This window comes from Schistocerca serialis, chromosome 5 (genome assembly GCF_023864345.2).
Source record: "Schistocerca serialis cubense isolate TAMUIC-IGC-003099 chromosome 5, iqSchSeri2.2, whole genome shotgun sequence".
Classification (NCBI taxonomy): Eukaryota; Metazoa; Arthropoda; class Insecta; order Orthoptera; family Acrididae; genus Schistocerca; species Schistocerca serialis.
The window spans coordinates 615,833,193-615,849,311 of NC_064642.1; the positions used below are offsets into that span (position 1 = coordinate 615,833,193).

The following is a 16,119-nucleotide window of genomic DNA, read 5'->3' on the forward strand; positions in this document are numbered from 1 at the left end:
TCCAAGAAAGAGCTGACCCAGTTAATCCCGTAATGAAAACTTCTAGCTTAATGGAAAAATGTAAAATACTTTAACACTGCATACTAAAGTACCCAATGTGGAAAAGCCTTCGTCAGCCATTTTGATGAGATACAACTAAAATAAAAACTATACAAAACCATCGGGGTATTAAACAGTTTGCTTGGAATTCAATCACTTGGATGTTGCGGTAAATACGTCTTTTTAATAAGGCCGGGATTCGCGTATCCGATTTTTGTGAAAGGGGGGCACAGGTCGCAAAAGTTTAGGAAACACTGGCGTTATGTATCTACAAAGTTATCTACTCGATATCACAGTACGATAGTGCTACTAAATTATCTGTTGGGTGCAAATGTATTTGTTAAAATTAATAACTAATTTAATGAAGGAACACAAACTGCATCAAGAATGACATACAAACTTTACTGAAAACTTTCTTGCTTCAAGTAAATGATGACATTTTCTTCTTTTCGTAACGCTATAATGACTTTCGGGATGAATTTGTTACTGAAACAAGCAATTAAGATGTTAGAGATTTATGGTAATGAAATACGATGTCGTGTAAATGAAACTGAAACTTACAGTGATGTTGCAGCCCACTAGAAGTAGGTCATTCTCATTTTCCATGTGTATTACATTTCGTTTTTCTATATTTACAAACCAAGCTCTACGAAATACAACTAGAAATAAGTGTATATAGTACTTCTCGTGTCACTTCCGACAGTCTGGCGTAAATTGTTGCTCCTGATTTCCACGACTCCAGAAATGACTGTCTCTCATTAGGTTTCCAATCGACAAATACATGTCAACTTCATTGACAGTTTTCTCCTCCTCCTGACACTCTTTGCATGTTTCGTTATTGAGGCTTTGTATGACATTCTGCAAGTAATACGACAGGCCTTCGTGGAGTGTAAATGTTAGGGCTATTGACAAAATATCAATCCATTTTCCAAAAATGTTCGATTTGTATCGGTGATGCCTTTCCTCCGATACATCGATACAAAAACGACAATATCGTAATCCGATATTTTTGTTTTATATTATATTTTTTCGCAATTTTCGAAATTATTCGAAGTTGTTCTTTTGATATTATTCTTTTGAAATTGTAATTAGACATACTCTTATTTTCACTGTGTGGAGTCGTACTACTTTTTGAGCTTTCATCGCGTCCAATCCTCCTCTTTGACTCTGTGAAGCAAGCACATATGGCACAGAAGAAGAACACCGATTGTTCTGGAGGGGTGTTGATGTGAATAATAAGATTTCCGATGTGAAGAAACAGCACGCAGGTCGCGTTAAAAAACAATTTTTAACACAACCAGTGTGCTATTTCTTCACATCGAAATTCTTCAAAAGCAGCTGCTGAAAATGATGACTAAAAATCTAAATGACAAGATTGGTCGTTGCAGTGGGCGGAGGGGTGTGAGGGGAAATGTTGACGTAATCGGCGTTCGGCGCTACCAACAGAAACTGCAACATTTAGCTTCACCACACATTTTCGACAACAGCTGCTTCGCAGGCGTTTGAAGAATGGGAAAAAAGGAAGTCGACATGGAGTGTTCCAGACAAATCCGATATGTGACGAAAGCGAACGACGGACCCATCACACTTTTTACTGCGCCACTTAAATGCAGTCACCATTGTTAGCAAAGCGATTATCACCAAGTGTGAACGTGCATCGTTTTGCTTTCAATTCTTGCTCTAAGGAGGTTAAGCAGCCTGTTAATTGTTGATTTACAGAAGTCTAACAACAAGTCAATACTTAAATTTATAGCTCTAAAACCGGCAGTGTATTTACAATGTGCAGCAGATATTTTTTGGGTAGGTACGCCGATATTTTTTCTGCCGATATTTCGATACTCTTTTCGATGCATCGAGAGCCAAAAACGATATTTTTCAACTAGCGATGTATGGGAATATCGATATTTTTAAAAATGTCAACAGTCCTAGTAAATATGTTATATCGCATCCCTGCAATTAGTGCATTGTTCACATGAATATACAGCTTTTCACTCTCATACGATCAACCTTTAAGGACTTCCGTGGTGATAAAATATTTAATTAGCAAACCCACGTAACATCGCATTTACTTTGAGGTGCACCAAGTGTGGAATGTTCTGTGGTATAAACTTCGTCTCTCAGTTATCGGGAGCTGCTTCAGATGACGCTTGTTTGGTACTAAGATAATAAAAGCTAATGCACTTCCTGTATTTCTATTCTTTCGCTTCTGAGATCCCAAGCGCTTGCTTTTAATGCTATTTCCTGCTAGTGACTTACGATATTTAGGAACATTGTCTTCTATAAACACGATCTTTTATCCAGTTCTGGGTACTTGAAACATATAACTAAAAATTCATCAATTTCTTTCAAATTTTATTTAAACATATGCATGGTTTTACGTATATGGGAGGGGTTACCTTATTGTCCGCCATGTTCTCAGCAGAGTGTTTCTGTAATTGGTACACCCACGGTTCAAGCAAATACAGTATCGGACTACTGTCATTGTCTTGGTAGCAGCTATAAATACACTGAGAAACCGAATCAATTTGTCAGCTACATGGTAATATCAGTTCTCAAGCATGAGTATTTTCCCTAGGTCACGTAAGACTTCAGGAGTTTGTTCACACTGCATAAACACGGATTTTAGTATGACACACAAAGTATTCCTACGAGTATCAATGTGCTGCTTTAATGTAAACTGCAAAAGTGACTCTTTCATAAGGCCCCTGCTTTTTGAATACGTTACGACATATTTCATTGCTTCCAACGACGCTTAGACGGTAGGACAATATTCCTGCAATCACTAACCCTCAACGGCGCGGCGTAGAACAGTGCTAAGAGAGTGGATGTTACTCGGAAGACGCATTAGTTCTCATGTGCCTTTTTCACATTTGCACCTTGGTCAGTAAAGAATGTAACCCTCGGAAATTGGCTTGTAAAAGTCCCTAACTTGCTCATATTTGTTTCAGTTTCCCACTGTACTTTCGTTGCACTTTTTTCTATATCGTGCGGGAACTGCAATAAATTGGACTCGATACTTTCACTGCAACCCTCGTGAAACTGAATGCGTAGTAAGACTCAAATAATGAATTTTTGTGTACGCGTCTCTCCATATGTCAGTCATGCGTGCGCACTCAACATCCTACATATTCTGCAACACTTGGGGGACCATAGCCATACATTACTTGTCTGAAATTTTATTTATGTCTCGAGAAATTTTTGAAGGGCAAGGAACCACGTTTCTCGCACTCACAGTGCTTTACTGTGCTCCTATTTCTAGCACTATCTGTGCAAGGTAGACCTTGAAAGTCTTCTCCAGTATCTGCACTCAACGGCCGGAAATCTCTTGCACACATTCTACACACTCCTCCAGGACAATGGACCGTGCTCACTCACGCCGGAAGGTTGCTACTACTATTGACATAACTATTAGGAGAAGCTTTGAAGGTATTCCGGTGTCGCAACAGGATAATAGTTCTGCCATCCCGGAAAGCTAATAACTTACAACAGCCACTACACTCTGCAAAACCTACAGATCTATATTGATTGTTTACAACGAATGGATAATTTTGCCGTACCATGCTATCCCCTGCTTTCTTCAGACGAGTATGGGTTCCCTCGTCCGGTTCCATGGAAACTGCTTTGTTCCCTCACTCACACTTTCTAATACTCGGTAGGATTCTTCGCGTCTGATATGTATTTCAGAAGTAATAATGTACAACCCAAAGCGCTATCAGGGACGCCAAAACAACTGCGACTTGTTTGCCACCTGATCACTTCATGTCTTGCGCTGACTGGCTTGGCTCTGAGCAATATGCGACTTAAATTCTGAGGTCATCAGTCACCTAGAACTTAGAACTAATTAAACCTAACTAACCTAAGGACATCACACACATCCATGCCCGAGGCAGGATTCGAACCTGCGACCGTAGCGGTCGCTCGGTTCCAGACTGTAGCGCCTAGAACCGCACGGCCACTTCGGCCGGCTTTCTTGCGCTGAAGTGTCTGCTTAGGGCTGCACTCCCCGTAAATAGCGCTGTCTGTTGCATCGACTCATGTTGACTCTGCGGATCGGCCAGGTACCCCAACGAGCGGCGGACCCAGATGGCGCATCGCGGTTCGCCAACTCTGCACCCGATACAGCAGAGCTCGACTGTTCCCCCGCGGGAGCAACAGAACAGAACGCTCCGCCGCAGGCGGCCTCGTGGGGGTAAATGTGGCGGAATGCACGGCTCTGTTCAAAACGCCTGTAGTCCAGCTTGTCCCACTCTCCTACAGAGGTCCTACTGTGGTCAAATACTGTGTGGGGAGCGTTCCTGCGACGTGCATTTCAAATTTAATTGGTCAATCCGGTTTATGTCAGCTAATCATATCATTGGATCGATTACTGCCTCGTGGTAGAAGCTATTCAGGAGTTAAGCTTTGTGTGCTCGAGCAAGGTCGTCTAGAATACATTCGAGGAACCTGTCCCGCTACTATCAGCACAGGTAAATCAACCTCTGTATGCCTACTCTGCAATACATGGAAACTTCATCGAACAACATTCACGTTATTTGTCTTATGTTCCAGTCTCGAGTAACATGTTGGGAAAACGAACACTTATATGTGTTAGTGCAAACACCGATTTCTCTTATTTTATAGCATCTACATCTACAGGGATACTCTGCAAATCACATTTAAGTGCCTGGCAAAGAGTCCATCGAACCACCTTCACAATTCTCTGTTATTCCAATGTATAGCGCGCGGAAAGAACGAACACCTATATATTTCCGTACGATCTCTGATTTCTCTTATTTTATCGTAGTGATCAATTTTCCCTATGTAGATCGGTGTCAACAAAATATTTTCACATTCGGAGGAGAAAGTTGGTGATTGAAATTTCGTGAGAAGATTCCGTCGGAACGGAAAACGCCATTCTTTTAATGATGTTCAGCCCAAATCCTGTATCATTTCTGTGACACTCTCTCCCATGTTTCCCGATAATACAAAACGCGCTGCCTTTCTTTGAACTTTTTCGATGTACTCTGTCAGTCCTATCTTGTAAGGATCCCACACCGCGCAGCAGTATTATAAAAGTGGACGGACAAGCGTAGTGTAGGCAGTCTCCTTAGTAGATCTGTTACATTTTCTAAGTGTCCTGCCAATAAAACGCAGTCTTTGGTTAGCCTTCCCCACAACGTTTTATATGTGTTCCTTCCAACTGTAATACCTAGGTATTTAGCTGAATTTACGGCTTTTGGATTTGACTGATTTATCGTGTAACCAAAGTTTAAAGAGTTTCTTTTAGCACTCATATGGATGACCTCACACTTTTCATTATTTAGGGTCAACTGCCAGTTTTCGCACCATTCCGATGTTGTTGTTGTGGTCTTCAGTCCTGAGACTGGTTTGATGCAGCTCTCGTGTGGGGCCAGCGTGCCTTGGACGAATGCACTCTACGAGTCAGCGCTCACCAGGTCTGCATCGTACGCGCAAACGACCATCACTTGCTTGCATTCAGAAACTACTTTCCTCGCTGGTGACCACAGCGCGCCATTCCACCGTCCAAGTGATCCTCTCACTGCACCAGTCGAACAGTGCATGTTGATGCTGTGGCAAGGGTGGCAGACTGGCTAGAGATGTGCTTGCCCATAGTCCATTTACTTAAAACTTGTTTGCAACAATTAGTGTTGACATCTCCGGGCTCACAAGCCATATTATCTACGCTGTGGTAGCTGTGCGATCTGCCACAGCTACTTCCAGAACCTCATCTACATGTTTGGGAATGTTCTCGTGACCACTGATACCAGCAGGGTAGCATTCATCTCACGCTAGGTAAGGGGAGCCCTACGTCATAGTGATGTAAGGCTACGTCATCGTGACATAAATGAACCTAAATCGACTTCATGAGTACATATATCGATCTTTGCAGTTGTACGACAGAGGTTGCTCGGTAACGTGAAAGCTAAATGGAAGTACATGTGTAGAAACGAAGTTACAGCAGTTGTGTGGTATGTTCAGCCCAGTTGAATTAGTTATTAAGCTGAAATCCCAACAATTTTGGATGCTATTGTGTGTTTCTTGAACATAATGAATGTCTGAACGAAGGAACCATAACGAAAGAAAAAAACAAACGCTTGCAGTCATTTTTTTTAATCCAATGAATCGTCCATAAATTATGTGGACAGAAACGTAAATAATTAATTATTAAGCTCTAATCCAAGAATGTGGGATGTTATTGTGTGTTTCATGAACTTAACGAATATCTGAACGAAGGAACCATAAGCACAACGAAAGTAAAGAAAAAGCGAGTATTCATTTTTTTAAAAAGTCCGCTTAATTGTGCATAAATCATGTGGACAGAAACGTAAAATAGCGAGAAATTACTGTGTTTCATATTTTTATAAAAGCCAATGGAATGTACATAATTCTTCTGGGCAGAAACGTTGTAAGTAGGCTGTTTAGGCTGTTGGTAACGTCACGTAGCGCTCTGTATGAAAATCACTGCCTGTGCTGTGTGCAGTCTGTGGCTGGTTGACATTGTTGGAATATTCGCTATTGTAGTGTTGGGGAGTTGGATGTGAACAGCGCGTAGCGTTGCACAGTTGGAGGTGAGCCGACAGCAGTGGTGGATGTGGGAAGAGAGATGGCAGAATTTTGAGAGCGGACGATCTGGGCGTGTGTCCGTCAGGAAAACGAAATTTGTAAGACTGGATGTCATGAACTGATATATATATATATATGTATATATATATATATATATATATATATATATATATATATATATATATATATATATTATGACTTTTGAACACTATTAAAGTAAACACATTGTTTGCTCTCCATCAAAATCTTTCATTTGCGAACTATGCCTATCAGTAGTTAGTGCCTTCAGTAGTTTGAATACTTTATCCAGCTGGCAGTATTGGCGCACGCTGTATTGCAGTAGTTCGAGTAAGGAAGATTTTTGTGAGGTAAGTGATTCATGAAAGGTATAGGTTATTGTTAGTCACGGCCATTCTTTTGTAGGGATTATTGAAAGTCAGATCGCGTTGCGCTAAAAATATTCTGTGTCAGTTTAGTGATGATCAGAATAAGTAAAGAGAGAAATGTGTGAGTACGTTCAGTTTTGCTCATCTGTTTGAAAATCAAATAACGTAAGAGGTTTACCAGCACAGTAATTCATAGTTTTTTCTATGGGGAGGTTTCAACGTTGTTGTTGTTGTTGTGGTCTTCAGTCCTGAGACTGGTTTGATGCAGCTCTCCATGCTACTCTATCCTGTGCAAGCTTTTTCGTCTCCCAGTACCTACTGCAACCTACATCCTTCTGAATCTGCTTAGTGTATTCATCTCTTGGTCTCCCTCTACGATTTTTACCCTCCACGCTGCCCTCCAATACTAAATTGGTGATCCCTTGATGCCTCAGAACATGTCCTACCAACCGATCCCTTCTTCTGGTCAAGTTGTGCCACAAACTTCTCTTCTCCCCAATCCTATTCAATACTTCCTCATTAGTTATGTGATCTACCCATCTAATCTTCAGCATTCTTCTGTAGCACCACATTTCGAAAGCTTCTATTCTCTTCTTGTCCAAACTATTTATCGTCCATGTTTCACTTCCATACATGGCTACACTCCATACGAATACTTTCAGAAATGACTTCCTGACACTTAAATCTATACTGGATGTTAACAAATTTCTCTTCTTCAGAAACGCTTTCCTTGCCATTGCCAGCCTACATTTTATATCCTCTCTACTTCGACCATCATCAGTTATTTTGCTCCCCAAATAGCAAAACTCCTTTACTACTTTAAGTGCCTCATTTCCTAATCTAATTCCCTCAGCATCACCCGACTTAATTAGCCTACATTCCATTATCCTTGTTTTGCTTTTGTTGATGTTCATCTTATATCCTCCATTCAAGACACTGTCCATTCCATTCAACTGCTCTTCCAAGTCCTTTGCTGTCTCTGACAGAATTACAATGTCATCGGCGAACCTCAAAGTTTTTTTTTCTTCTCCATGAATTTTAATACCTACTCCAAATTTTTCTTTTGTTTCCTTTACTGCTTGCTCAATATACAGATTGAACAACATCGGGGAGAGGCTACAACCCTGTCTTACTCCCTTCCCAACCACTGCTTCCCTTTCATGTCCCTCGACTCTTATAACTGCCATCTGGTTTCTGTACAAATTGTAAATAGCCTTTCGCTCCCTGTATTTTACCCCTGCCACCTTTAGAATTTGAAAGAGAGTATTCCAGTCAACATTGTCAAAAGCTTTCTCTAAGTCTACAAATGCTAGAAACGTAGGTTTGCCTTTCCTTAATCTTTCTTCTAAGATAAGTCGTAAGGTCAGTATTGCCTCACGTGTTCCAGTGTTTCTACGGAATCCAAACTGATCTTCCCCGAGGTTGGCTTCTACTAGTTTTTCCATTCGTCTGTAAAGAATTCGTGTTAGTATTTTGCAGCTGTGACTTATTAAGCTGATAGTTCGGTAATTTTCACATCTGTCAACACCTGCTTTCTTTGGGATTGGAATTATTATATTCTTCTTGAAGTCTGAGGGTATTTCGCCTGTTTCATACATCTTGCTCACCAGATGGTAGAGTTTTGTCAGGACTGGCTCTCCCACGGCCGTCAGTAGTTCCAATGGAATATTGTCTACTCCGGGGGCCTTGTTTCGACTCAGGTCTTTCAGTGCTCTGTCAAACTCTTCACGCAGTATCATATCTCCCATTTCATCTTCATCTACATCCTCTTCCATTTCCATAATATTGTCCTCAAGTATATCGCCCTTGTATAGACCCTCTATATACTCCTTCCACCTTTCTGCTTTCCCTTCTTTGCTTAGAACTGGGTTTCCATCTGAGGTCTTGATATTCATACAAGTCGTTCTCTTATCTCCAAAGGTCTCTTTAATTTTCCTGTAGGCGGTATCTATCTTACCCCTAGTGAGATAGGCCTCTACACCCTTACATTTGTCCTCTAGCCATCCCTGCTTAGCCATTTTGCACTTCCTGTCGATCTCATTTTTGAGACGTTTGTATTCCTTTTTGCCTGTTTCACTTACTGCATTTTTATATTTTCTCCTTTCATCAATTAAATTCAATATTTCTTCTGTTACCCAAGGATTTCTACTAGCCCTCGTCTTTTTACCTACTTGATCCTCTGCTGCCTTCACTACTTCATCCCTCAAAGCTACCCATTCTTCTTCTACTGTATTTATTTCCCCCATTCCTCTCAATTGCTCCCGTATGCTCTCCCTGAATCTCTGTACAACCTCTGGTTCTTTTAGTTTATCCAGGTCCCATCTCCTTAAATTCCCACCTTTTTGCAGTTTCTTGTTTTAATCTACAGGTCATAACCAATAGATTGTGGTCAGAGTCCACATCTGCCCCTGGAAATGTCTTACAATTTAAAACCTGGTTCCTAAATCTCTGTCTTACCATTATATAATCTATCTGATACCTTTTAGTATCGCCAGGGTTCTTCCATGTATACAACCTTCTTTCATGATTCTTAAACCAAGTGTTAGTTATGATTATGTTGTGCTCTGTGCAAAATTCGACCAGGCGGCTTCCTCTTTCATTTCTGTCCCCCAATCCATATTCACCTACTATGTTTCCTTCTCTCCCTTTTCCTACACTCGAATTCCAGTCACCCATGACTATTAAATTTTCGTCTCCCTTCACAATCTGAATAATTTCTTTTATTTCATCATACATTTCTTCAATTTCTTCGTCATCTGCAGAGCTAGTTGGCATATAAACTTGTACTACTGTAGTAGGCGTGGGCTTCGTATCTATCTTGGCCACAATAATGCGTTCACTATGCTGTTTGTAGTAGCTTACCCTCATTCCTATTTTCCTATTCATTATTAAACCTACTCCTGCATTACCCCTATTTGATTTTGTGTTTATAACCCTGTAGTCACCTGACCAGAAGTCTTGTTCCTCCTGCCACCGAACTTCACTAATTCCCACTATATCTAACTTCAACCTATCCATTTCCCTTTTTAAATTTTCTAACCTACCTGCCCGATTAAGGGATCTGACATTCCACGCTCCGATCCGTAGAACGCCAGTTTTCTTTCTCCTGATAACGACATCCTCTTGAGTAGTCCCCGCCCGGAGATCCGAATGGGGGACTATTTTACCTCCGGAATATTTTACCCAAGAGGACGCCATCATCATGTAATCATACAGTAAAGCTGCATGCCCTCGGGAAAAATTACGGCTGTAGTTTCCCCTTGCTTTCAGCCGTTCGCAGTACCAGCACAGCAAGGCCGTTTTGGTTATTATTACAAAGCCAGATCAGTCAATCATCCAGACTGTTGCCCTTGCAACTACTGAAAAGGCAGCTGCCCCCCTTCAGGAACCACACGTTTGTCTGGCCTCTCAACAGATACCCCTCCGTTGTGGTTGCACCTACGGTACGGCTATCTGTATCGCTGAGGCACGCAAGCCTCCCCACCAACGGCAAGGTCCATGGTTCATGGGGGGGGGGGGGGGGGGGTTTCAACGTTAAACCGAGAAATTAATGTGGCTCCTAAGTTAATTCTAAATGTTGCTGGAATTTCAATTTTGCTTTCATGTTGCAGATCAACTCAGAAAATTCTGCTCTTCAGAAATAAATTATTGCTGATGATTATAGTGTAACCTGTTTATAACACATGTCATTATTTTTCTTTATACGCTGTATAGTGTGAAAAGATGATGTTTCGTCTATAATTGTTACTCACATTTTAATATTTAAGCAGCATCAACTATAAAAAAAGTAAGTTTCCTAGTAGTTGCCAAATGATGTTGAACACTGACTGTTACAATGGGTGAGCTACTTGACAAAGTAACCTCAACAGCCCACCGCTTTTAGCAGCGCTAAGTGATGTTTCATATGCGATGGTGGATGTTTGTTCATTCTCTCAATAGACATGGTATAAATTTCGGAGGCGTTTGGAACTTCTGTCACTTTGTTTGTACACGTCTATTTCACGTTATCGGTGTAACATCTATGGTACAACTGCAAAGACCGATATACGTACTCATGTTGTCGATTTATGTTATTCACGTCTCGATGTAAGGTTCCCGTCACTTAGCGTGAGGTGAATGCTACCCATACCAGCATCGTTGCACAAATATCGCAGAGCGCCCAAATTGTGTGGCAATTCTTCGGCAAGACCATCCCACTATTCAAAGGCCGCAATTTGAACCCTTTCAAACTCCCTCAGCTGGCTGTAGGATGCACGAGTGCGTCTTCGTGGCATGGTTACCCGCGTGCTTCACAGGAGTTTACACCGTTCTGAGCCTTCTGGCAGTGAGCATTCCCTGAGGGCAGACACAGATGGTGCTCTGGTAGCTACGCCACTACGCTGTTGGCAGACGACTTTGTAACAATTAGCAGTACTCCTACTATGCCGCCGGTGGCATATGGTGTCATCGGATTATAATCGAAGTCGTCTTTCGAACTGTACTCTTTCTTTCCGGCAGTGTATTTTCGCATTCGGAGAAGAAAGTTGATGACTGAAATTTCACGAATAGATTTCCCCACAACGAACATCTCTGTTTTCATTATTGTGGCTCCAGCTTACTTATCATATCCATGACGTTGTTTTCCACATTCAGCGTCAACACCACACAAGCTGCCATTCTTTGAACATTTTCCATGTCCTCCGTCAATCCTATCTCGTAAGGACCCCATAGCGGAGAGCAACATTTCAGAAAAGAACGGAAAAGCATAATGTAGACAGTCTCATTTGCACATATTTCGCCTCTTCTAAGTGTTCTCTCAACGAAACACAATCTTTGGTTCGCCTCTGTCAGAAAATTTTCTGTGTAGTGTTACCTACTACACAGAAAATTTTCTGAGAGAGGCGAACCAAAGATTCCAATAGAAAGTAATTTGCAACTTTAGTTCCTAGGTACGTAGTTGAACTGACAGCCTTTAATATGTGTGATTTATCATACCAGCCCGATACGTGATTAACCCACTACAGTGTGACATGCCTGATACGTGTACTGTCTGGAGTCACCAACTACGACAAGCTTGAAAGGAAAATCTGCATTGCACTTCAATTAAAATACTACTTTCTTGCCATCATGATTTAAGTTTTCCGTGATTTCCCTAAACCGCTCCAGGCAAATGCCGGGATGGTTCCTTTGAAAGGGCGCGGCTGACTTCCTTTCCCGTCCTTCCCTAATCCGATGAGACCGATGACCTCGCTGTTTGGTCTCTTCCCCCAAACAACATCAACCACTTTTTTAGCCATGCTACAGGTATTTCAATGGTACCGCTGGTAGAATGACATGTTTTATTGCTTATCTTATTTCGGCATCGGTAATTCAGGGGCAGCGGTAATATATTCTAACACTTCATGACCCATGTGCGAATTTTTTGGTTTTTAAGACTGAAACACTGTTTTCGTTTTGATCACTTGATAACTTACTCCGTTGACCTTCATTGAAACACTTGCAAAATTAACCATTCTTTCACATCCTAAACCTGCACAAAATGTCAGTCTTCATTCACAAAAACTTCCAACAATTACAACTCCGAACAATTTGAGTAAAGCATGTCTGACTTCTTCCACACCAATAACAAACTGCAGCTGACACACACACGCCGTAGTGGTGCGAGCGCAAGTCCAAAGACAATCTTACAAGGAGATACGTATTTGGATATTTGCATCGAAACAAATCCTCTGGGATTTTTTCGATATAGTCAAAAAAATTTTGTGTTCATGCAATAATTTATTTCACTAGACTATTTTTAAATTTCAGTATATCTGGCTTCATTTTTTTTATTGAAACTGAATGTTAAGATACGTAAGAATGATTAGCTTTCGGGAGTGCACATATTTACGCATGAAAAGCATAACGAATTTTCTCATAAGTATAAGAAAGGATTAACCAATAGTAGCAATGGCTAACTGCAACGATAAAACAAGCACCCCAGCAAAACAGCGAATAGCGCACGAACGACCTAAAGCCATGTCGAACGCTTCATAAATAGTGAGACCGGTGCCGATAGATTCAATTTGGAAAACACAAACAGCCCATGAGTGTTACGATTAGTATCTTGTCTCCCTACTTTTCTCCACGATCATCAAGTGTTTGATAAATCCTGGAGACATCCGTGAAGAGAACCCGATAACAATGATTCAGGTTCCAACTGAAGTATTGCCAAACGCTTGTGCTAGAGACTGGGGCTTTGTTCGTAATTGAGTCCGTGGAGATGTTCGCATAGTGTCTGAGTCGCCACATCCCCTATATGCTTACAAAAATTCATCTCGCAGTTCTGCGGGATTTGCTTCTGCTTATCTACCATCTATAATTTGTAAATTTGTAGGGAGTGGTCATCAGCTGGAGTTGTTGACCATAACGACCGGATTTCTTACGGAACAATCGTTGGACCAATACTTGAATACTGCTCATCAGTCCGGGATCCAAACCACATAGCATTAATAAAGGAGATAAAGAACATCCAAAGAAGAACAGCGCGTTTCGTAAAAGATTCATGTAGTAAGTGTGAAAATGTCACGTAGACGATCATTGATTTCCAGTGACAGACGCTACAAAAGAGACCTTCTGCAACAAGGTGTGGTCTGCTGTTAAATTCCGAAATGTACGTTTCTAGAGGACTCGACCAACATGTTACTGGCTTCTATGTATATCTCGCGAAGAGACCACGAAAATAAAATTAGAGTGCATCGGGCCCACATCGGAGGCTCACCGCAATCGTTCTACCGGCGAACCATACGCGACTGAAACAAGAAAGGGGAAGCGTCAATTACCCATGCCACACACCGAAATGTGGCTTGCGGACTATAGATGTACATGTGGATGTAGACGTAGATGCTCTAATGACGTCTGTGTGGTGTAAAAACAGTTCGCCTACTCTGTTTGTCTAAAATCATGTGTATCTCGTACAGAAACTTACTTTAAACTAGCTGTTCCCCGCCATGTGTTGCTGTGGCTGTCTGCTTAAAAGATAAGGAAAGAAAAGAGAAAGCACACTTTTCTAATATGTATTGGAATTGAATATACGTCCTAGTCTCCTTCTTACCTTTGTCTCTGCCCCTCTCCTTCTCCCCTTCTTTTTATCAATCTTCTCCTATGTCCTCTCTCTGTCAGTCATCTCCTCCCCCTCACTCTGTCCTCACCTCTTCTCTCCACCTCCTCCTACCCACTTTTTCTGCCAATCTCGTCCTTTCCGCTGTACACATCAATTTCCTCGTACAATTCTGTTTATTCAAAATCAAAATGGTTCAAATGCCTCTGAGCACTATGGGACTTAACATCTGTGGTCATCAGTCCCCTAGAACTTAGAACTACTTAAACCTAACTAACCTAAGGACATCACACACATCCATGCCCGGGCCGGGTTCGAACCTGCGACCGTAGCAGTCGTGCGGTTCCGAACTGATCGCCTAGAACCGCTCGGTCACCGCGGTCGGCTTCTGTTTATTCCTCCTTGTCTCTGACATTGAGCCTTGTTTATCATTATCGCAAGTTCAGATTTTGTAGTGGTATTCTAAACATAAACCGATAAAACCAATACAGCTTTCCTCTTCGCTAACAACCTTTTACTTACATTGTTTCTTCTTTACGTACTTCATATATAATTATATGTTATATATATTATTAAAAACATATAGCCTATTTTCGTCCGAGTGTTCACCAGAGTATTGTGTAAGAATTTGAAGTAATTCGGTCAAGAACTTTTCAAAATTTTTGGTAACAACGTCTCCCCTTTATATATTACTTACTTATTTACATATTATACTCATTAAAAAGTGTGTGTATATATAAACAAAGAAGTATTTGCCTGCAATGTTTTGTCAAAAATTTCTGAACAATCGGTGAAGAACTTTGGAAGACTAAGATTTTCAACAAACGAAAATTTATGTTTTTATACAGATTCCCCAATAGTTGTTATATATTATGATTATATATGCATGTATATGTATTTCATGACATATGGTGCTCCAGCAGGTATATAAAATCTCGCGAGTATTCGAATACAGCGTTGTGTTAAAATCTGAAAGCCTCTAGTGAAGAACTTTCGGATGTCTGAGATTTTAAATAAATGAACATTTACATTTTTATTTATACAGAAATACTAACTGGTACTCTTATTATCAGTTTCATAGTAGTGAGTAAGGAAAGTGGTATTAAATAGCCCAAGGCATATTTAGATCTAACCAGAATAGCCTGAATGCATTTCTCTATTGTAAAATCTGAAGCATTGATAGAAAATAAAAACATATGTCTGAAAAGTTCTCTTGTACATTTTAGCAAACGCAGCTTTCACCCGGTTGCTGCCGGTCACAAAGGGAAGGACTTTAGCGTGAACCACATGGAGTTATTAAGTGCTCATGTTAAGAGACGAGCAGCTCCGGATGGCGACGCCGACGCTACGATACGTACAATACAGACTACACGACGCCGTCTCTGCTGAGATGTCAACCTTCCCACTGCAGACACGTCCTACTTCAGCTGCTGGGTGCGCTGTACCACTCCATAAACGTCGTGCTATGGGATACATACAGCTCTACGGTCCCTCACCAATCTGAGGAACCTCTCAGTATTGACATGTACATGTTTATGACAATAAGTAATTTTATTTATTATCTTGAGATCCATGTATGCATTTTGCCCTTAGAAATCATCTCAGATTCTGTAATTCGGAAGAACTTTTCGGCTTACGACTATCGTAACTTATGTAATTGTTTTACAGTTAATGTCTGAAAACACTTGTCGGAAAACAATATATCTATCTGGGCTAGTGCTATATTCCACAAGATGTTTTTGTCCTGTCCTAGGTGCTCCAATTTGCCTTTCGGTAATTAGATAGATAAATATACTTCTCAATGAATCATTAAGTATGTAGAATATAAAAAAATACTTAAAGAAATAATGTGTGATACGTTAATGGCCTTTCCACAGATTCTAGGAGAAATAGTTCCCCAGTATGCCAAACGTGTTCTCATTTAAAATTAACTGTAAACCTTCTCACTGACATTTAAATATACACTGAAGATCCAGAGAAACTGGTACACCTGCCTAATATAATGTAGCTCCCCCCCCTACCCCCACCCCGAGCACGCAAAAGTGCCGCAAC

The 16,119-nt window shown here is 40.9% G+C and overlaps 1 protein-coding gene across 2 annotated transcripts in view; it reads left to right on the forward strand.

Moving 5' to 3' along the window:
• The window catches only part of LOC126480994 (synaptic vesicle glycoprotein 2C-like), a 175,149-nt gene extending 159,363 nt beyond the window's left edge, over window positions 1–15,786 (forward strand). For both annotated transcript variants that reach the window (XM_050104438.1, XM_050104439.1), the window contains one exon: window positions 15,294–15,786. In XM_050104438.1, coding sequence (XP_049960395.1) covers window positions 15,294–15,349 — 56 coding nt within the window. In that variant the 3' untranslated portion in view covers window positions 15,350–15,786. The remainder of the gene's footprint in view (window positions 1–15,293) is intronic.
• The last annotated feature ends 333 nt before the right edge of the window (window positions 15,787–16,119 follow it).